Below are 22,746 nucleotides of genomic sequence, written 5' to 3'. Positions count from 1 at the left end.
AGGCAGAGTCCCTCAAGATGCACGGACTGGGTGTAAACCCACTCCATTTCCTTTGGGTTTTGATACAAAGGCAGAAAAAAAAAAAAAGATTAGCATGATTCAGTTCTTAAAGAAAATTCCCTTAGAAACTTGCACAAAACTAAGAGGGTGGAAGATATAAGTTGCACTCTAAAAAGATCATTGTCAGAATCTCTGAATGACCTCCAGATCAAATGAATTCAAGTTACAGGCAAAAGGATGAGTTTCCTAGCCACCCTCCCTGTAAAACTTCAGAGCGTCTTTCTGGCTTGAATATCATTATATGAAAATTCTGGACTGAATTAAAGTTTCAAAGATTCAAAGAATCAAAGTTTCTGAATATGCATAATATTTCTGAGAAAGTGCCCTGCAGTGCTACGAGCCTTTAGAACTTGAGATTTACTTGCCTCACATCCCTCTGGACAGCTGCAGAAACTGGCAACAGAGGAGTGCCGTAGCCTTTAAGCTTTGTAACGGTCAGCTCCGGTAGCCATTGACAGACACTGTAAAGTGTTAACAGCCCATAGCTGCTAAAACTGCAGAAAGCATCAGCCAGAATTCTGGCTTCAAATCATAAACAGAGCCTTCCTTGCAATTGCCCTGTTGTGCATTTACAAGATATGTTTTATTTTAATTACATTGTGTAAAATGAATCAAAAACTGAAAGAAATGGATTTACAAGGCATATTGCTAAGTCATCTATCCTCAAATATATAGTGATAGCTAGTGGAAGAAGTTAGAATGCCCCAAACTCTCTCTATGGAAGAGAGTATAAAAGACACTGACACCTGATAAACTAGAACAATCCTTCTACGTGGTGGATCAGGCTCTTGACTCAGGATTCTGAATTAGTCTTAGCTAATTTGACTTTTTCTGAATCTATTTCTGCTGGCATCTAAAATCCAAGAGGAAACTAGCTGGCTATGTAAAAGCTGGAATAATCTGTAAGCGAAGCTTTTAGTTCAGACGTGGTTTAGAGAAAGCTACGTCAGAATGAGGAAAAGGTTTTTTTAAGCAATTTTGATGAGCATTTCTGAACTGGCTGGGCCAGAGACAGGGTCAATATTCAAGGAGGTCAAGGATTTGCTCCAGGTAAAGCAATTGCTCAGAAATCCCCTTCCTTCTGCTCACCCTCTCCATGTATTACATTTGTGCCATGCATGCCAGAAGTAAAAGACGGCAGAATCTATTATGGCAAGTTACACTACATGTGGGAAGTCTCACATTTCAGTTTCTACTTCAGTTTTGACATTGGAATCTCACTAGTAGATATAAAAGTGTAATGCATTGCTGTCCAGACATATAAATATTACTCAATACTTTTATCAAAAATATAAATAGTGTTTTATCTGGTTCTTGCTGTCTTTATAAAGAAGGGAATAAGTATGGATGTGACATGCTTGATGACTTCAGCCTCCAGAGCGTGTCCAGTCATTAACAGTCCCCTATATTAGACCATATTGTATGCCAGAAAGGCATAAGATAGGCAGAGCCATGATCTATTGCCAAACTATCACATCACTAGTCAACCACCCATAGCCGAAGGCTAAACAGAGCTGCTTGTGCTAGGCTACAACAGCGTTTCTGTGAATACAGCCTTTACTGCTCTTTCATAATAGTCATCCTCAATGAATAAGTTTTGCTCTGTTTAAACAGCAACAAAAATTAACTGAAGTTGGTGTGTTGGCAGCGTTCAAACTAGCTAAATTACTAAAAAGTGACTCATATTTAATATGTGAGCCTGCTTTTACTTCCTGAATCTGCTACGATTGCTTCTGCACAACACCATGAAATTAAAACTATTACTGAATAACCATAGAGCTTGCAATCCTATATAAAACAGAGGCCACAAACTCTCTCTGATAACTAGATTCCATTCTAAACTTAGTTTTTGAAGGATTAAAATAGCTTTTTATGTCAATTGAGATATAAACTAACATGGAAAATCTTTGCAAAGCTAAGCCATGTGTAACGTTTACAATACATTACAATAGCTTACAGGTAACCTATTAATGCAGGACAAACTGCATCACTCAGGGAATGAACAGGCTGTGAATAACTTCAGTCTAAAAGGAAAACATTGAGTTCAAAGGCAACAGTGTGCTGAACACCCTGCTTGTCTTCTCAGCACCTGAAGTACATACATTAATTAAGCATTAGCAAGTCACCACTAATTATTCGGCTAATGGCTAAATAAGATACTCTGGTGCCTGTTAAACACAAACCCAAAACTCTGTTTTGCACAGTGGAAGAAAGAGGTAACTGTGGTAAATTATTAATTCAAACTTTCATTTTAAAGTCTATTTGCAATAAATTAGAATAGATTATATAAACACTAATAAATTATTTAAAGTTGAAATTGGACAATATTTTAAAAAATGTTTCCATGTTAATTCAAAGAACCAAATTACATAATTTTATTAATTAAAAAAAAAAAAAAAAAAAAAGAACTGTTGTCCTAGCCCATCTCCCAGGGATGTTAATGACAGGTTTTTAACTGATCTCAATGGAACCAGAACTGGATCCAACCTCCTTTGATTGCCATTATTCTCCTTAGAATTGAGCACAATAATAAATATTGTCAAATTCACAGCTTGGGAAATATAATGTACTCTATATTGTAGAGCTTGCTATGATTACTTCAGTATGTTAATAATCTGCTAGTAGCAATTTTAAAGATTAATGGTGATTACTGTAGGCATTTTTACACATTAATAGACAGTGACATGTAGACAATAACATATTATAGTTACATACATAATTATACATTGACAGCTTTAGTCACTGTTTTAAAACCACAAATATAAACTTTTATACACAAATGTACACATAATACGGAGTAAAATGTTTGATGACAGAGTGTAATATACATGTGTGAGTTATTTTATACTTAAATATACTATTAGAAAAAAGTTATGCATGAAAAAGCTTTTTTTTACAAATATAAATATGTAGATAATACTACAGTATAAATTACAGCATATACTTTTAAATTTAAACAGAGATCAAATCATAATCCTTCAAAATAGAACAACCTATTAGGTACTGCTATTGGCTATGATGATTTCTGGTAATTTTCAAGATATTCTCTATGATGTTTTACAGAGCATGATACTGTTCCCACTGAAGTAAATGGCTGTTTCCTATTTAATTCAATGATTGCAGGAACAACTGCTTAATAAAACTACATAGACTATATTCCACATGCATTATTATTTCACTGTTATCAAATAGAATAATAATATAATTTTTAAAAGGCAAGGGGAAATAGAGTGACAGAAAGAACAAGAAAGCGAAAAATATTAGTGAATGCTATCGTACCGATTTCCACGGTCCCCGATGCCATGAAACATCACCAGGGCAAGAATGCACATTACATTGTGCCATATTAGGTGGCTTGTCTAGAATTTCACAGTTTTGATCACCCAACATTTGGCCAGTAGGAAGCTGACAAATCACCAGTCTTGTCTTTATTCCATCTCCACAAGTTTGAGTACACTGAAATACAGAATTTTATATGCAATATTTTTATTAAAAGAGTCATCACGTACCATTAAACCAAAAAGATACAGCAATAATCAGTACGTTATTATTTATTATGTCTATTTTCATATTCCCTGGACACTCGATTCAAGAATAAGGACTTACAGTCTAATCTCATACAATGAAAAAACAATGCTCTCACCAAAACATTTACCAAACTGCATTTTTACAGTTTATCAAGTAATTTTCTACAAAAAGTCTCAGTTACAGAGAATCTACTCTACCAAGGAGAAGTAACCATTTGTGAGAATAAATGGGCACATATATCTCTCTTTGATATGAGAAGATGGAAATTGGACCAAAAACTAGTTTTCCCTGCCAGAAAAGAGAAAAGTCAGACACTGGGCACACTCTCTCATAGTCTTAACTTATACAGACTAAGTGTAAAATACTTATAGGATGTGTTTTCTGGGTTTCAGTTTTCCTGTAATTCTGCAATACCAGACAAAAATACCAATTCTCATTTCTAATGAACTATTAAAAACAATCTGATCAAAAGTGAGCATGTTCCAATATTTTATAGCTTTTTACTGTATTTCAGAGGCTTCTAAATTAGACAAAAACTGCAGCATCAGCATTAACTGGATCCCAAGTCTGCAGCTATGGACTGAGAAAACATGACACTTAGACTGGCCTTGAGAACTAAACGGCCAGATCTGGCTAAAATGGGGGAGTGGTGGTGGTGGTGGAATAAAAAAGTCACTCAACTTTTCTTCCTTTCCCAACTCTAGTTATTAATGTATCAAGAATAAGAAAAGAGGGCAGGAATCACAAGAGGTTAGGTTAGAATGAATGTCAAACTAACAAGCTTTAACTCTTTCTTAGTGTTTGAGCAAGAATGCATGGTCAAGATATGACATTACATGGCATGGAGAAACTGTTCTTTGTCCAATAATGTATGTTTCATCAAAACACTCTATCCCAGGCACACCTTTTAGATGCATGATCCTATCTTCATACTTCTATTTGTAACTACAACCCAGTAGATACTACTACTTGCAGTTATTCTAGTCAGTACCTATGAAATTTGATGTAATAAAGTTTCTTTATAACTTCTTGTGCTCATTTTTTTCTTAGACTAGCCACTACACTGAGGGTTTTTCCGCATACAATTCATCTTTTTGTAACAGAAAATTTTGTACATCTCAAGATTCAAGACGCTACAGCAACACTCAATTATGTGTTGTACATCCTCAGCCTCACATAATACTTCTTTCGGATGTATGTTTAGACTACTCCTGTTTACACTGCAGTTCTGGATTTGATCAAAGAACAAAGTTTAGATAAATAGGTTGAAACTCATTCTTTTTAAATAAGTAAAAAAATGGTGTTCAGTTCGATTCACAGTCAAATAATTACGTTACTATTTCTAAGTTTACGTGGTAAATAATGTTTCCCTTTGAAAGTGAAATGATCTTACTTCTCCCCAGTTCCCATAGTTCCATCGTGGGCAGGGTCCAGAATCACAGTGTCTTGACTCTGGAGGTTTTGTTGCCTCATCACAATAACTAGCGCTTCTTCCTTCCTCATCTTGACATACTACAACTCGACGGTGAAATCCACCTGCACAAGTACTAGAGCACTACCAAAACACGTAAACATACGTATCACCATTGCATAATCAGAAAAATGTAAAACATATTGGTTAAAACAACTTAAAATTATTATTTTTTAATGTTAACTTTCAAAACTGAAATTTGCAAATAAAAATTACTACTATGTATTTTGAAGTTGAAATCGCAGGAAAATTACATTTTGAATTTAATATATTCTTCATAATAACTTTTTTAAAAATAAATGTGCTTCTCTTTTGACCAAATCTGTACTGCAAGAACATTTCTAGAAATGTTAACACACCTGTGAGAGAACAAATTAGTATCTTAAAAAAAACTCTTACTGCTCCCCAGGGTCCTGTTCTCCATTGATATCCTCCCACAGAGGGACGGTTCCACTGGTTTATATTGTCTTGTGGATGGTGTATTGGAAGGTAACCTATTTCTGGAAAATGGCTTGGATGGTCATGTATTTTCGGAATATGACGATAAACTGGTGGACATGGTGGCATGTTACATTCTTGTTCTTTGGAAGGTTGGCCTTCAGGATCACAGTAATTCTCGTTGATTTGTTGATGATAGTTGACACAGATAACTTGCCTTGTTACTATTCCACTATCACACGTAACTGTGCACTGACCAAAAATTAACCCAACATATTTAACAAAACGTTGATAATTAATAACCAAAGACATTTATATTTACTTTTGACAATAAGAAACGTATACTTTGGTTTTTTGAGGGATGCAATTTCAATCACATTTGCACAGAATATGAAGTCCCAATTTCTAACCAGAGACTTTGGCCAATAACGTAAATAGACACATTAAAAAAATTACAGTTAATACTTACAGGGGACCAATTTCCAACTTGCCACTCTCCACATGGGGTAAAGCAGCTTGAAATTTCAGCTGGTCGTGGTAAATGAGCACAGAAAGATTCATCTGCTATTCCTCCATGAGCATCTCTACAACTCACATAGCGAGCACGATCACCCTTCCCACAGGACGCAGAGCACTGTCAGAGAACAATCCAAGCTCATCGCACTTTAGGAGACCAAAACAAGATCATGCAAGCATCTAAAATACTAACACAGCTTAGTCTCAGCTTGACTTTAGAATTCAACGCTGAGAACCAGATTTCTATCTCACACTGATAGAGCCATGCATTCAGAAAGGAAAGTGAAATACTGCTGGATGGTTTAGGCCTTAAGAATTCCCATTGGCTTGGTACTGAATTGCATGGCCTTAATTCTTGTGAAGCAATTCAGCGTACCTGAACAGGTAGCATTTCAACTGTAACACGGAATCATTATACAGTTGCAAAGGCAATTTTTTTATTTATTAACAATGGAAACATTAGAGAGTAACTTCCAGAACATTTTAGTTATTACACAATGATGCAATATTTACATCAACTGATATAATAATAACTGATATTCACAATCCATTTGCCATTCTATTTTATATTAGAATATTCCATTGAGCCCCTTCTGATGCCTTTATAGCTGAGAAGTTCAAGGTGGATTTAGTGAAGAGTTTCTGAATAGCCTCAGTCTATGCACTCTTTACCGCTATTTAGTTTAAATAGTTGTGCAAAGATGTAAGTGTGTTATATGCTTTGTTAAGAACCTCAAGGGATTAACAGACACACCCACATTTTTATAGATAATTTTAATTCTCACATTGCTGCCAAGTAAAACTAATTTTCAACACTATCAAAATCAAATACTCTTCCATTAAACAAAGTTTGTGTAGAAACCATTTTTTATAACGCTTATTTTACAAATTATGTAAAATTAGACCTTTAAAGACTCAAACTGTTTAATATTGCTATTCACATAAAAGATTTAAATCATTTTAGAATGAAAGATGTTCTCCATACTCAGAAACTGATAAATTATTTTAGAAAAACACTTCCTTGCACACTCTCAATCATATGAAAGCTATTTTGCTCAGAACCCCAGCTCCTAGAATCCTGTTTTTTTTCCCCTCCTCATTTTCCCTGGCTAGATTTGAAGCCCACAGAATTTGCTGGGAGCATCTATCTCCTCCTTCAGAAACAGGTTCTTAAAAAAAAATTAAAATTCCTTTAAAATTTATCCCAAGCAGATTTCAGTCTGAAAAATATATTAATGAGAGCCTTATGGAAACATGGGTGAGGGAATGGAGGACTGCTCTGCAAGATGTGACCACTATTACATTACATACTGGGGTCCATGATCCATATCTCCATTGGGTCACCTTCCCCACATGAACTAGAGGAAGCGATGTAGTCCATAATTTTGTATTTTCTGGACAAGAGGGCAATTCACATTCCTGTGGGGGTGAGAAAAAAGGTTTAAAAATACACATTTTGGAAGAGCCAAATGTAAAGCAAATGGCTCCCACAGACATAGATCCTACCATTACAATAAACCAACATTCATTAACAAGTAAATACCATCTTCTAACTTTTCCCTGACATTATTCAAAGGCTTTTCATTGAATTGTTTTGTTTCAAATTGAGATGCAAAAAAAAAAGTATTTGATGTTAAAACTGTATTAGTAATAGCTAATAATATTTGCACTTTGAGAAAGAACTGTGTTGGGCAACTTGCTGGAGACAAGGGGCATAGACATTACTGTGTCCTGTTTCATAGCCACATGCAGTACAGAAGAACTGAGTGAAGATAGTGGCTGTGCTGTCCTGTCCTTTATACCTTCAGCTACTGAGAACACAAAATTGCCCAGTTTCAGTCAACAGCCGAACAGGTACCACAATTCAAAATACAAAGCATACTCAAACCCAGTGTTTTCACATGTAAGTGGAAATAAATTTATACCAATTATTTGGCTTTTATATTTTGAAATCTTATTCAAGAAACCATCAGAGGGGTGGTAACTTGTGACTGGTTTACTCTGGACCATAGAATCCTTCTTTTTTCCTCTTCTCCTTGAGACAAGCAGCAGAGTATGCCCTCAAGGAGGTATGTGGTTAACAGCTTAGCTGGATATAAATGAGATGTATTAATCTGGTGGCCAGATCAACATATTAATACATAGCACCTAAGACACCAATTGCTTTTAGTTAATGGTAAACCTACTAACTGTATTAAAAATATTTCTTCTGAAAAATGATAGATTTAAATTAAGGGAAGTGATGAAGTAAGTAAACTGAGACAAGCAGAAAAGGTAGAGAACCATATTAATACCGTATTGAATCATAATTCATGTCTACACAGTTTTGAATTAGTATTATTCCAACAACTGAAGCCTTCAAGTAACCATGTCATTCTTTTAAGAACTATGTACAAGCAGAATTTTAGAGAACACCAAGCCAGTTAGGCGCTATTATTAAGCATCATGGCAAGCAGTCTCCTTATAATATTCTACATTTGGAGCTGCCCCCCTCCCCCAAATAATCAAAGGCCTTTGGACCCCTTCAATCATATACCAAATTTTCAAATCTCCAATCTCCAAATTACTCTTCTTTTACTTAATTCCCTAGGCCAAATTTGAAGTTCAGGAAAAAAGCAGATAGTTTCACTATTTTTTTTTTCCCCTCTCATTTTAGAACTTGTTTCCTGCAAGTTTCTTCAAAGAGTCAGTAGACAACATTTGTATTTAACTAAAAAGTACAATCAACTGAAAGGTATTTTTTAACTTACTTGGTTGTCTCTAGGACGAGTAGCAGCATTACATTCCCTGTCATCATCCAAAATAACTCTGTAAGTCCCAGTAACACATTTGACTGCACGCATCTGGTATCCGCGTCCACATGTTACAGCACACTGTTAAAGTCAATAGTTTCACACACTTGAAACAGCGCTATTTATAATCAAATTTAATTTTAAATTCAATTTTCTATTTTAAAACTCTCTCTAGAATGAATAGGAATGACTACTGGGATGGTGTTAACTTTCTTCATGGCAGACCATATGGTGCTTAAACAGCATCCGTAACACACCAATATTTTGGCTATTGCTGAACAGTGCTTCTGTAGGATAAAGGCTTTGTCTTTTTCCCCCCTCCTACCCCCTGCAGCGAGTAGGCTGGAGGTGGGCAAAAGACTGGGAGGGAACACAGCCAGGATAGCTGACCTGAACTGATCAAAGGGACAATCCATGCTATATAATGTCATGCTCAGCAATAAAAACTGGGGTAGAGGAAGTGGGGGGGAAGGGAGTTAGGGGTAGCTTCCAAATGAATCACCAGCTGCAGCTGTTAAATGTCTTCTCCCTCACTATAGAGTTTGCAAGAGCACACTCAAAGAAGGCACCTAAAACATTAGATGGCTGAAAATATTATGACATAAATCCCATCCTATAAATGTTGTGGTTCAAGCACAAATACTGGTAAAAACCCAGGTTGTGAATAGCTATTACCAGATGGTACGGTGGAAAAACTGCAATGGAAAGCTCTGCTCCAGTGACATGGATTGGTAAATTGCTTCTACAAGCTATTCCAGCAAGGCCATACACAGTGATTTTTTTATTCAGAAGAATTATATCATGGGACTGAATTAATTTTTTATTTCATTTTTGCATTTAGCTTATAGGAATGGAAAGCCAGCACCTTGTGATCAAAAGATTACTCAAAAGGAATTCAACATTATGTTAGACAACAACGTCGTTATCTCTAACGTGAAAAAATATTACATGAGAAAAGTTCTACACAAAAGAAATGTTTAAGTTAAAAATATACTTAATTTCCAAAGGTATGTTTATTCTGTATTTTACTAACAGGTTATATGTTAAAAAATAAATAATCAGCTGCTATTAAGTTATGAATTCTCACTAACATCCAGGAAACGCTGAATAATCCAACACTTCTGTTGGTTTGAGTAACCTGATCTTATGAAAGCTCCATGAAATTGAGTACCTTATTATTTTTTAATTAATTCTAATCTATTTGGTGACAAAAGTTTCCTTCACAAATTAATTCACTTTTTTCCAGAACTTTGAAGCCACTCTGGTATATGTTAGATGAGCATCATTACACACAGGAACATATTTTTCAACAGCACTTTCACATAAAGAGATAGCAGATCTTTTATCACTGAAGGTCAAAACAAAACATAACAACAAAATACTATCTTTTTGCCTGCTATTATTAGCACATACACTTCTACGATCTTAATTAAAGCTACCACTTAAATATGCCCACACACCTATAAGTATTTGGCCTTTTACCTGTCTCATTCATCTGAATGGTTTGCTATCTACATTTTCATTATTCTGGAGATGTAATACATTAATGTGTAAAAGCATCTTTGATATTAAGGCTCAGGGTCAATGACTATTTTAGGCATTTAACTTATACGTGGGTGTTCCTAAATTACAGGTTACATAGCCAATAGGAGCAAACAAACATGTGAATCAATTCAACTAAAGTAACTGCTTAAGATCCAATTCAAATGTTTAAAAGGTGGTGTTTTGTGATCACTCATAGTCTGAACTAGAAAAGAAGAAGCCAGGAATCCTTATGTACTCACTGATCCCCAAGGCCCTACTTGCCAAGATGCACATTCATGAAGTTCACACGGTGTTATTGAGTCTGGTCTATCATTTGGATTACAGAAATCATCTCTCAGTTGTTCATCATTAAGTTGGCACCATACTTGACGATGCTTCATTCCTTTGCCACATGTCACAGGACACTGTAAAATTATTAGAGTCATCAGTTTGTAAAGACATGAATCTATATTAATGGCTTCACTTTCTTTTAGTAATCTGTTGGACTTTAAAGATCACAAAAATACCAAAAATATTCTATGAATGTAAGTAGTCCAACAAAAGTAGTTCTTTTATGAACTCTCCATTTCCTGTACACATCAACCCAAATGCTAATACAAAGGAATGACTATTAAGATTCTAAAGCTACAAAAATATGAGAACAATGTACAAATCATTTATTTCCATTAGAATAAAGGATACTTGTTTAAAATATGAGTGCACTTATCACAACTTTCACAGGAAAAATGTTTAAACTATCCATGATTCCTTTATACCCATATAATTATAATAAAACGGATATAATTCTGTTCTTCAGTTGCCTGGATGGTTCTCATTGCTTCATAAAAAAGGAAGATATGCATATTACTGTAAATAGATTTACTTTAAGTAGCTTCACTACCTGATTTTAATGTAACAAAATTTCAGAGAAAAAGGAATTCTAGGTGTGTTTTTCAGAAGTTCTCATGCCGTTTGTACATCTGGGATGTATATCAGCCAAATCCTAGGACTTCAGAATTTTTATTATCATGCGCCCCAAAATAGCCAGAACAAAAAAACCAAAACACTTAAAGCAGCTTATTTTAATATTGATGACCAGGACCAAAGGCATCTTAAGTTTTACGTGGTTCATTACCTCGCTCCACTCACTAACGGACCAGCTTGGACATAAGAATTCATTGCAACTCTGTGTTACAACTCTTGGAAGTTCCTGGCATTCTCTGTAAGGAAGATGATGACCCAAATTGTTCATACAAAAAGCTTCTCTGGTTCTGACACCTCTTTCACAGCTCCTGGAACACTGTGGTGTATAGACAATATTATGAAACAGGAAACACAACATAAAACCAGGTCAAAATACATTATCAGTCTTAAAGGCAAAAGACATTAATGACTGTTAGACAACCATATCCTACGTTTAATCCACAGACTGCTAATATGTTCATGTGAGATAAATTTGGCACTTTGTTTAGTAGTTCCAAGATAAAACTCTAATGAAGATTAAAGCTGAAATTGTACTTATTCCTTTTCTCCAAAATACTCTCAGAACTAAGTTAAGACTGTAGATAAAATACACACCTTTAACCACCAGATCTTCTATGCTGACTTCCAAAACCAAGCTGCAAACGATTTAGCTACAGTTTCCCACAAAAATATGAGGAAGTTGATGAAATATAAAGATTGGTATTAGCTCCTCCTACAACTCTGCATTTGTCAAACATTATTTTCTTTTAGTTAGTTAAACTAAAATAATGGAAATAAAAATTTGATACGAATGTTAACCAGAACTATAATGGTACAATTACAAGGTTTTGAATTTGTACCTCTGACCATTCTGTGTAGTGCCAACTTGTTAACATACAGTCACCGTGGCAGGGCTCTCTGGTTGGTGGTTTCTGCTGATCAGCACAGTACTTATCATCCACTGGAGCACTGAGTCCTTTTGAAAGGGAGTACTTCATGCAGTGGACCTCTATAGACCGATACCCTGGGCCACACTTTGATGTGCAGTCACTTTTGCCAACATTGTGCCACCTACAAGGATAAACTGTAGGTGAATAAAGCACCCAGGGAATGTACCAGAAATTACCATGTAAACATAGATATGCATTTTAGGGAACAGATATAACTGTAAAATCTATCTCATGACTGGAATTTTCAAAGCAATATAAAAGAATTTGACTCATAGGCTTAAAAACATCTTTTTAAATTTAAAGGATCTTTTGTCTTAATCTCCTACGTGACTTTGAAAAACGTAAGCTAGAATTCTAACTGTTCATTCTCTGAACACTTCAGCGTGGGCAGCTTTCTTGGAGTGCAAAAACACAGGTCTGTTCCAAATTAGTTCCAGTTGTGGGTACAATTCTGGTGAAATATGTATTCTGCCCAGCAATACAAGTTTTTGCGCCAGGATATGTAGAACAGATTCACAATCCTAACAAAAGACTTTGTACTTTACCAAGAAAAATTAGGTAATATACTAGTTCTACTGAGATTCAGAGGTCTAAACCTAATGTATAAACCCATTATACAAATATATTTGAGGAAAGGAGAGAGAGACAGGAGGGATGAGGGAAGTAGAGAGGGGTGGAGGGACAAAGGTTAAACCAATCTGAATTATTTTGTTTCAATCTATCAACAACAATATGTAAGACCACAATAGCTCCATCAGTTAGGAACCTCTTTTTACCTTAATTCACACTCTGTATTACACTCCTCAAAGACATCTGGTACAGTGGGTGTAAGTTCACATCTTTGATCAGACACTACCACATGATCACTCTTACGTATGCATGTCATTCTTCTTCTTCGAATACCTTGAAAAGGAACCAAAAAAAAGATAATAAAGGGCTAAAATAAGAGTGCCTTTTTATACTAATGGATTCCATTCATCATTTAGGAGTTTAACTGAGACACCCCATTAACACTAATCTTTCTATACAGCAGATTCTGTACAAACATGCTGCTCTGTGCAGCTGACCACATTCCAGGTGGAGAACAACCTTGTTCCAGTCACCCCTGCCATCTCCCCGCTATACCACAGCGATCTCACAAGGATATCAACTTCCAGAAAACTGCAAAAGTGCAACAGTCTATTTACTCATCAGGCTAAGTATTCCAAATGCATCCCGTTTGTCCTTTGCTAATTACCAAACTACCAAACCACCGTGTTAACTTAGAGGTTGTGATCCTTTTCTTTAAGGAAGCAGAAAATTTGATCACAAGGTACCTAAAAGATCTGGAGTGCGGGGAGAAGTATCACAGTTGACAGATGCTCTGCTTTTCTAGCACGTGAGTATGTCTACAGCCTGACTCAAAACCAGAAGAAACTCAATCACCTACCTCAAGTACAGGCATTTCTAGCACCTGCTAATACAAATATCTATCAAAATTCTGTGTACATACACTTTATATATACACGTCATACATATTATGGTTTTATTTTTACACTGGAATGGCCTATAGAATAACAAAATTGTAAAAAATTATAAAGAATATCTTCAAATAGCTTCAGGCCCAGTAGCAGATAACCAAAAAAGATGAAAAAATATGTATAAAAGATACTAGACAAATTGGTAGTGACCATCTGGAAACATGATAATGGAAGCCTGATACATATTAGTAGATATACAATACTGCTTTCTAAGGATGCATTAGACTTGATTCAACTTTTTTTTTTTATAAACCACTCCTATGGCTACAAAAGAAAGGAACACAAATGTAGTTTTGAATATAGAATGGCATTGCATAAATACTGAAAATAGCAAAACAAAATCAGAAGCCATTCTGCCCTTAAAGGCTCTGTGCACCTAAAGTTTACTGAGAGTGCCGAGTTTTTTTCCTTACAAGTAGGGGTGGAAAAATCTGAGTACTTAAGACTAGTCTCTTCCTAAAAGACATCAGGTCTTTGGTTCTGGTGAAAAAAAAAAAATTCACAGTACCTTGGCACATCCTGCTGCAGTCTTGCCAGGGTCCGTAAGGATCCCACGTAAACAGATCACTTCCGTCTTCTATCGGGATATTGAATGAATAATGCACATCAGGGTTGTATAAATTCCCTACACACAAAACCTTAATTGAGATAAAATGATAGCTGTTTTTCAGTGAATTTGAACATAAAGTTATGAACATAATGATCACATAGCAAATTTTCAAATTTATGAAAAAAGTAAACATGCACCTGTAAGGTTAGCTCTTCTTCGATTCTATCAGTGCTGTTAATTCGTTCTATCGTATTGTTTGAACCACTGTACTCAAAAATGGCTCCTTGTATATTGATTTCTCTTTTTGACATGCTTACAACAAAATTTCCATTCAAGATAAAATTTCCATGAATATCAGATAAAGCTATAAGTAAAATAAAATATTGGAAATAAAGCATCTATTTAATTAAAAGGTTCTATCTATAAAAATTCTTAATAATATATCTTCTCATCAACACATCTTTATTTTAGTCCATGTGTAATACTTCAAAGTTGTATCAAACCGTTTCTAATACATGAATACAATCCTAACCATCAGTAACTTTCACCTGAGCAGTTGTCATGGATTTTCTCTGCATTAACAACACAACTTTAATAATATTTGTTCTGCTGAAAGGTTGACTGCAGTCATCACTTTTAAATTTGGTTAGGTTCTGCTACTGTAGAAGGAAATAATCATCATCTATATTTCTGGCCTATTCTACAGCCCACATTCCTGTATTTGCTAGAGCTACTTCTAGTGAAATGGCTTTTAAAAGTTAATTTTAAAGTAAAAATGAAGTAAATTATTAAGCATTTATAATAATAATTTAATATGACAACCAATTTATTAGAATAATAACAAGTTAAAAATTAAATTTAAAAATAAAGTTTTTAGTAAAAGCATGCTATTCAGGCATTACTACATTTGAAATGGTAGCTAGTGTGAGGGGGTGAGGGCTGCTTCTGTGTCCTGCGAGATGCATGTGCAACAACAGGGCAACAAGTGGCAAGGAAAATATTTGAATACGCTGAAGTTTGTTGAGTAGGATGGTAATAGAAGAAGAGAAGGAAGGAAAATATGCACCAATATTCTCTCAGGCACTTCAGATATAACATAAGTACTGTGAAATAGAACCACCAAGATTTTTGGTAAAATGCGCTTGTGAATTCTTTGTTCCTCTCACACACTTGCAAATCTATCAACATGCGATCTTTATACTCAGACATGACAGAAAAAGAGAAATGTGAGACAACTGATAAGTCCGCTGAAGGTCAGACTGCTTCATTTATAAACAAAGTGTATGCTTCCAAGATTTAAAACCACAAATACCTGCATTATTCCTGAGTTCACTTGTGGAGTTTTAATTAACATTGCCACAACAAAGTCAAAAATTGGCAAAATGATGCAATGTGCTATAATTCTTATTCTCCGACAAATGAACACACACGTTTAAGAATTAGAAGCATAACAGCATCTCACTCATTTTTCCTAAAACTAATACCTACAGAGAGACCCAGGCAAATGATGATACAATGTAATTAGAAATTAGATATTTGCTCTAAAGACTTTGTAAGACTTCTGACAATATACGTCTAGAGCAGACCTCTGGCAAGAGCACAAAAACTATCCATTAATGTTATACACAGGAGGCTTTTACCAAGGTAGTTGTCATCTTCTGGTTTCCCTGAGTAGCTGTGCTGCCGAATATCAATGTTTGTTGCTCCTTTGGGAATATTTACTACAACATTGTAACCTGCAATGTAATTATTCACAAATTTATTATATACAAAAATAGTCAAATACTAGTAAGTGTGAACATACATTTAACTACTTTTATTCACAAAACTCTACAGTGCATCAGTGACAACCACTGCTGAATGCCCTCATGTTTTAGGAAGGAAGCGTGAATACTTTCATGCATATTAAATTTCTTTGTTAATGGTTTTTGTTTTTTAATCACTTGAACTGAACTTATTTTCATAACTCATTAAAATTCTGTTTTAAAAAGCTGTTTCTCACAAACGTTAATCACAAATTCAAAAGGATTCTTACATCTAAGAAAAACTCAATATGGCAAACATTGGAAACAAGTAAACATACATGTGCAATCTGAAGCATTAATATAACCTTTGCTAACATTCCACTTATTTTGCTGTGTTTAACAGTCCTGCTGGGATTTAACTTTAGTTAGTTGACTCACCTCTGTGGGTAAAAATTTAAATGGCAATATCCTTTTCAATTTTGTAATTCAGTAACTTCCCAGTGCTTTTAATCTATTAAAACTATGCCATGCATTTAAATGAACATTTAATCTAATCACAGGTCCATCACATTTACCAGCTGGGGGCAGCACTGCAATTGCAAATTGACACTGCATGCTCTGGATAAACAGACAGCATTTGGTCAATCTGCCAACATACTGGGAAGAAAACCAAAACACACTCAAAAAAGCCCCTCATCTCACACACTGAAGACCTTGTGGTAATAGAATGAAAGAAGACAAAATATGGGAGGAAAGTATAAACAAAACTGCATAGCATGTTGTCAAGGATACACAGGAGACTAGATCATATACTAAGGCACTGAGAATGACCATTTTCCAGGAAATCCTCAGATACTCTAGTTTGATGCAATAATAATAGCCAACATAATAATTATGTGTACATAATTAGATTACCATTTCCTAAATTGGGAGCTAAGGAAGTTAGTATTCCATTGTAATGAATTTCTGATGATTGTTTCACTGCTGTTTAAAGACTTAATGACAACATTGTAACTGTATGAATACAAGCACGCACCACAGGCTGCTATTGCATAATTCCAAATTCTGCCTCAGCAACATGGCTTGTGTCAGTATGGAAGGGGACTGGGTGAAATTAAAAGATGACCACCAAGTGCACAGACTTTGACATACTTATCTTGTGATGCATAACTCATAACTCTTTGGAAAAGAACATTTCCTCAGTGTTTTCAGTCATTAGCCTAGGGATGTCATAGGCCTCCCACAGACACTGAAGTTTTAGTGATCGGCTAGCTACAACCTGTTTACATTGCTGTGCTCCTACCTGAGCACAGCCGAGTGATAATCCCAGGTGTTTAACATACTGTCCAATAGTATAATTCAGTATCATCTTTTATATGCGATAATTCCAACAATTCGAACATAATTTAAATCATTCAACTAAGTCTAAAACCAAAATAATAAATTAAGATTTTTTTTTTTCCCTCCAACTTCAGTTAGGAGCAAATAAGTCTATGATGATACAGAGCTGATAAACAGCAGAGTGACAGTCTCAACCGTATTTGTATATATGGCAGTTTCAGTGTAATGGTCACTTGTAGCATATGTATTGGTGATGTAATTTATGTGCTACCTATAAGCAAAAAGAGCTTTCACAGTGGTGGAAAACAAGAACACTGACAGTCCTTTACTCAGAATTATCAAAATAATACATTCTTTTCCTTCAGTGTTTTGACCACATGTTCAGAAATCCAGTCACTAAGAATAGTTGATTGCATCTTTCTTCCAACATCTCAGGACAGACACATACAAGAAAAGTTACGTGTAATTTGTATGGGAAGGGTAGCTGTATCCCACCTTTAAGTTTTTTTGGTACTTTTTGCTTGGCGCAAGCCCTCTGCTAGGAAAAAAAAATAATCCAGCAGGACACTGGGCATACTTTCCTCTTTGACCAGCAATTCCTTTGTTCTATGAAGACCCTATTTGGCAGCTCTCCAGGTATAATTTTCACTTCATCTGTGGTCTCTTTCAACCAGTGAAGCAGCATGAAGGAGCCTTTGGGAATCTGATATTAACCTGGAGATTTCTGTCCTTAGGTTCTATGCTCTAACTACTGAACTGCACTGCTCCACGCATACAATAGTCTCTCCACACTTCCCAGAAAGGACTACATATAGAAGAACTATCAGTAGCTCTATTAGAGAAACTAAATCAAAGAAATAGAAATTACCAAAGTTATTCAGAAGAGTTTCTCATTCACTACATGCCAATGAAGAAAGAAAGAACATAAACGTTGCTGCCCACGTTCTCTGGAAAGAGAAGGCTCACGTTTCACAGGCTAATCTTTTTCACTATAGGAAAAAAGGAACCTCATCAGCTGCTCACACCACAGACTTCTCACTCTCTCTTTACACAACCAAAAGGAGATGTTGGAATAAGTCCTTCAGCTGCATAGCTTCAGATGAGAGAATGCGAAGTGCAAAGCAGGAAGCATTCTTTCTCTTAAAGTACTTTTACCCTCACTGTATCTTTTATTCGTGCCTTTTGTTTTGACCTTAGAGCAGATTGATTTCCACCCACTTCCCCCCCAGAATGGGTCAGTGTGTCACAGTGTTTGCCTCTGCATCCTTGAGAGGGCACATGTGACTGAAAATCAGGTATTTTTTGTTGGCAGAGGCCCTAAAGAACATACACTGAAATCTTACTTCCTCAAATGTAAAACAATTTCTAAGCCATAGTGAAATGTACATTAAGATTTAAAAAAAAAGAAAACAAAACCAAAACAAACATACCATAACGAGCACTGTTGAAAGTACCTGCAAGAGTCTTACATGAAGAATTATCACCACCACAGATTCCACATTTGTCTCTCCTTGCCTTGGAATTCAAAACGTGATCACAGCCTGCTTGCTAAAAAAAAAAAAAAAACAAAACAATAGTCCTGTGTCACTCAGCCCGATGGAAAACAATGAAAACAATGTAAGCTTCCCACTCCCCCAAAATATTCTTATTCACTGTATATATCTGGTCTTCCTTGGCAATTCATGAAAAGCCTTTTATGTTTTTGGGTGCTGTGATGTAAGGGCAAAACACAATAGTGCTGTTGTACTAAGAATGCACAATCCAGATATACTTAATATGTCAAGAACTGTATAAGAATACATAACAGTATGTAAAGATTTTGTATAAAAATATCAACATAGCATATAAATTTTAAGTTATATTTACATTAAAAAGTCTTGGAATCCTAAAAGCGGTATGTATGTGTACATGGTCATCAATTCTTTTAAAGTCTGTCATTACTGCAAAATAAGCAAAGGAATACACATAGACTATGCTGGTTAAACTAGCATGAGCAAATTTTTGTTTATGTATCTTTACTTAAACTTCCTTTTTTAAAAAAAAATTATGATAAACAGGACAATTCTCTGGCATTTCCTCTTTCCTCGTGATTTAACATTATGAAAAAGGCTACATTTTCTCCTCATCCTGAATTTACTCAGTTTCACTGCAATCAGCAAAACAACCCGGGCTTGACAAAAAAAAGTCTTGAGTTTACAACACATCAGCTAGCTTCTCCCAACAAAATTTGGGGCACTTCCATAACTGCTATTAAGCAAAGAGTGCTGAAATGATCCCTTTCAAGGGTCAGTTCCTCCTGACTTTGCAATGAGATAAAAAATACATAATCTAGCTACCCTTGGATTTTCTACTTTTTTTTTTTTTTTTTTTTACTTCTTTGATAGCAGAAATATGACGGCATAAATACACAGCATGCTTCTTTCCTCCCTTTATGCCAATTTTGGATCAGTTTCTCTCTGCTCACTTGGACAATATTAACTCTCTCACATATCAGGCTTAGTGAGGAAAGACTGCGGGTCTTCAGATTCAACTGTATGTTCTTCACTTAATTGCCTCCATTTCCAGATCTTTAATTTGGTAGGGATTAAAATTAACTTTAATAAATTCAAAACATTTTGCTTTACATATTTTCAGTAACATTTATTTGGATGAATATTTAATATCTACTTTACCATCTGTTAAAATTGATTTTAATAATTAATAAGTTTAGATTTAAATACCCTGCATAAGCCTTGAACACAAAGGTCATTGGTTTCTGCTCCACAGGGAGTACCATCAGCAACTCTGTCCTTCAGCTGATAGTAGGAAGTTGTTCCAGAAACTCGGCAAAAAAGTTTACAGCGATCTTTCATAGAAACTGGAAAGAAAATCCAACAGGTTTCTTGTCTGTTTTAAAACTTTAATTAAAGTAACATTTTTATTTCATTAATTGAGAAAAATTATAATTACTTACTACCACTGTATTTTGGAAGCCAGCGAACAGCAGATGTAAGACCATTGATGTTAAAGTGTTTGCCATCAAATTCAGAGCACTGTTGCTCCCGGAAATCTTTTTTGCCTTTTGGACATGAATCAGTATTACATGATCGAAATTTCATCCTGCGGCCAACACAGTACTTTCCTCCATTTCTTGGTCTAACAAAAATAGGTAAATGTAAAACACTCCGTTTCTAAAATTGCTGTTTTCCATGAAGAGTGGCTTGAGTCACTGATCTAAAGGTGAAAACCTTACACAGCATTCTGCCATCTTTTACTGACTTCCCCCTCCCCACTCTTGTCTTCTATTGCACTGTGCATACATTTATACCCACGTGAAGAAAATAAAAAGTCCACATAAAATACTACTGCTGAGGAAGGTAGTAATCAAGCTACTGATGTTTAGTAATGTCTACTACATTTTTATTTCTCTTACACTTACAATTATTTTGCCTGGGAAAAAGCATTATTAATTTTAATGCTTTCATCAACTTAGCTGGAATTACAGCCCTATTCTTACAGAAGCAGCACCTCCCTCAGTAATTTGAAATTATTATTTTACACAGTGACAAAGAAAGGAGACAGATTTAGGAGCTGACACACTCTTTTCTGTAGCCCTAATATTGGTTTTAGTTTGGGGATCAAAAGAACCACGAAGGGAAAATTGTGGAAAACAGCCCATTTACTGTAAAGTCTAAAATACATTTCCTAACTATTATAAACTCTGCTATACAACACTTCAGTATTAGCAGGTTCTTGGGGAAGAAAAAAAGAATAAATCAATGGCATATTGATACTATCAGTTACTACAGACTGACAGAGGCATATCTAATAGGAATCTAGTCTACCACCTCTTACTCAAAGAAAATAAATTAACCTGGGGTTGTCTGACTGAGGTTCATTTATCCCACTGATAATATCAAGATTACATGACTTCCTAGAAAAACGCTGAAACTACCCAGGCTGGAGCTATGGTTCTGCTTCTGGAGAAGTTAAGGGTAAAGTTCTCATTGACTTTTATTACAGAGAATGAAATCACACTGAATTGTTCGGTCAATGGAAATTTCTCATTATAAAGGTAAGTTGTAAATGACTCTGCTGTAACCAGTGTAACTTGTGGGCATTACTAGTGGTGATGTTGTAAAAAAGCCTTAAATCAAAGCAAAGCAAGTGTTTCACCAAAAAGATGACCAGGGAACACACTGATTTCTTTTTGCAGCTTTTAATCCAAAGAAAGCATCTCAATGTTATAAGAAACTATGAGCATTTAGAGTAAAGCTAGAAAAAAAGACCCTACCAAAATAAGTCTTTAGAAATATCTATAAATATGAATGATATAGTGGAGACAAGAATAATCTAAAAGTTCTCTGCGTATTAGAGTCTGTAGACTTATCTCTCTTTTCAAACATGGCTGAGACAAGCATTTTTACTGGTGCTTCGAACTAACTCGCACAACCCACAATAACTTCATTTTGTTTTGAACCAATCCATTATGTCGTAATATCTTCATTATGCACTAATGTAAACCACAATAAAAAAACCCACATACTCCGGTCTATTACACAGCCTGGTGGTGCTCTTGATTCCACCTCCACAAGTTCTTGAACATGAGCTATAAGGTCCCCATGGTCCCCATTCTCCATCTACAGGACGCGTCTCCATTTCTCTGCTCACACAAATTCCATGGCGGCAGTGCTGCACAGTTGACAAACAAAATAAAATTTCTAAGTCAAGCAAAAGGTTACTGTATATTTTAGGCACAGAATGAACAAAATTTAAGAGCTCACTGCTCTTAATCTGGGCCTGGACATTTTCTAGTGTTGAAATTCCTTTAAGAAATCTTACCCAGTAGTCATATTTTCAAAAATGCTGCCTAGAGTTCTTTTCAGCATCCAGTAGCTTTCATAGAGAGCATATATCTTTAAGTCTTGCCACTTTATTCAAATGCTTATGTAAGAATCTCAAAATCCTGATCTTGAATTCCTGATATGTTTTCATGCACAAACTTCAAAAACAGACCTACAGTCATCTTGCAGGTATGAGATTCTTCCAGTTTAATTTGGAAATTCATGCTGATACAAAAAGTAAAAAGGTATGACAACAAACCACCAAGAAATTCAGGGTGTTCTGAGCATCCCGAAAGCTAAGAGAGCTAGTGGGATTGTTTGGGAAAAGCACACAAATTTTCAGGCATTTAAGACCTTGTTTATGCTAAAGCAAGACGATGCTATAGATTCAAGCTTAAACTCAGACTTTCACACCTATAACAATAGGTGTAAAATATTTTTTATTTATATTTTACAATAATTTTATATTTACAACTAATGTAACAAATTTACTATTACCATTAAAACCGAATTAATATTTAAAAA

The 22,746-nt window shown here is 35.3% G+C and overlaps 1 protein-coding gene across 1 annotated transcript in view; it reads right to left on the bottom strand.

The window, feature by feature from the left end:
- Positions 1-22,746, bottom strand: part of ADAMTS20 (ADAM metallopeptidase with thrombospondin type 1 motif, 20) — a 114,289-nt gene that overhangs the window by 42,362 nt on the left and 49,181 nt on the right. Inside the window, exons 12-28 of the mRNA XM_009327697.1 lie at positions 21,924-22,069; positions 20,352-20,533; positions 20,119-20,255; positions 18,829-18,946; positions 15,953-16,048; positions 14,510-14,676; positions 14,271-14,400; positions 13,019-13,145; positions 12,153-12,363; positions 11,465-11,629; positions 10,590-10,754; positions 8,764-8,886; positions 7,325-7,432; positions 5,967-6,131; positions 5,459-5,749; positions 4,982-5,143; positions 3,340-3,516 (exon numbers count right to left, since the gene is read on the bottom strand). Of these exons, the coding sequence (XP_009325972.1) occupies positions 3,340-3,516; positions 4,982-5,143; positions 5,459-5,749; positions 5,967-6,131; positions 7,325-7,432; positions 8,764-8,886; positions 10,590-10,754; positions 11,465-11,629; positions 12,153-12,363; positions 13,019-13,145; positions 14,271-14,400; positions 14,510-14,676; positions 15,953-16,048; positions 18,829-18,946; positions 20,119-20,255; positions 20,352-20,533; positions 21,924-22,069 (2,670 nt within the window). The remainder of the gene's footprint in view (positions 1-3,339; positions 3,517-4,981; positions 5,144-5,458; positions 5,750-5,966; positions 6,132-7,324; positions 7,433-8,763; positions 8,887-10,589; positions 10,755-11,464; positions 11,630-12,152; positions 12,364-13,018; positions 13,146-14,270; positions 14,401-14,509; positions 14,677-15,952; positions 16,049-18,828; positions 18,947-20,118; positions 20,256-20,351; positions 20,534-21,923; positions 22,070-22,746) is intronic.

The sequence above is a fragment of the Pygoscelis adeliae genome, unplaced genomic scaffold (genome assembly GCF_000699105.1).
Source record: "Pygoscelis adeliae isolate BGI_AS28 unplaced genomic scaffold, ASM69910v1 Scaffold113, whole genome shotgun sequence".
Lineage (NCBI taxonomy): Eukaryota > Metazoa > Chordata > Aves > Sphenisciformes > Spheniscidae > Pygoscelis > Pygoscelis adeliae.
The sequence above is the reverse complement of the archived record's forward strand: the minus strand, read 5'-3'. Positions and strand labels throughout refer to the sequence as shown.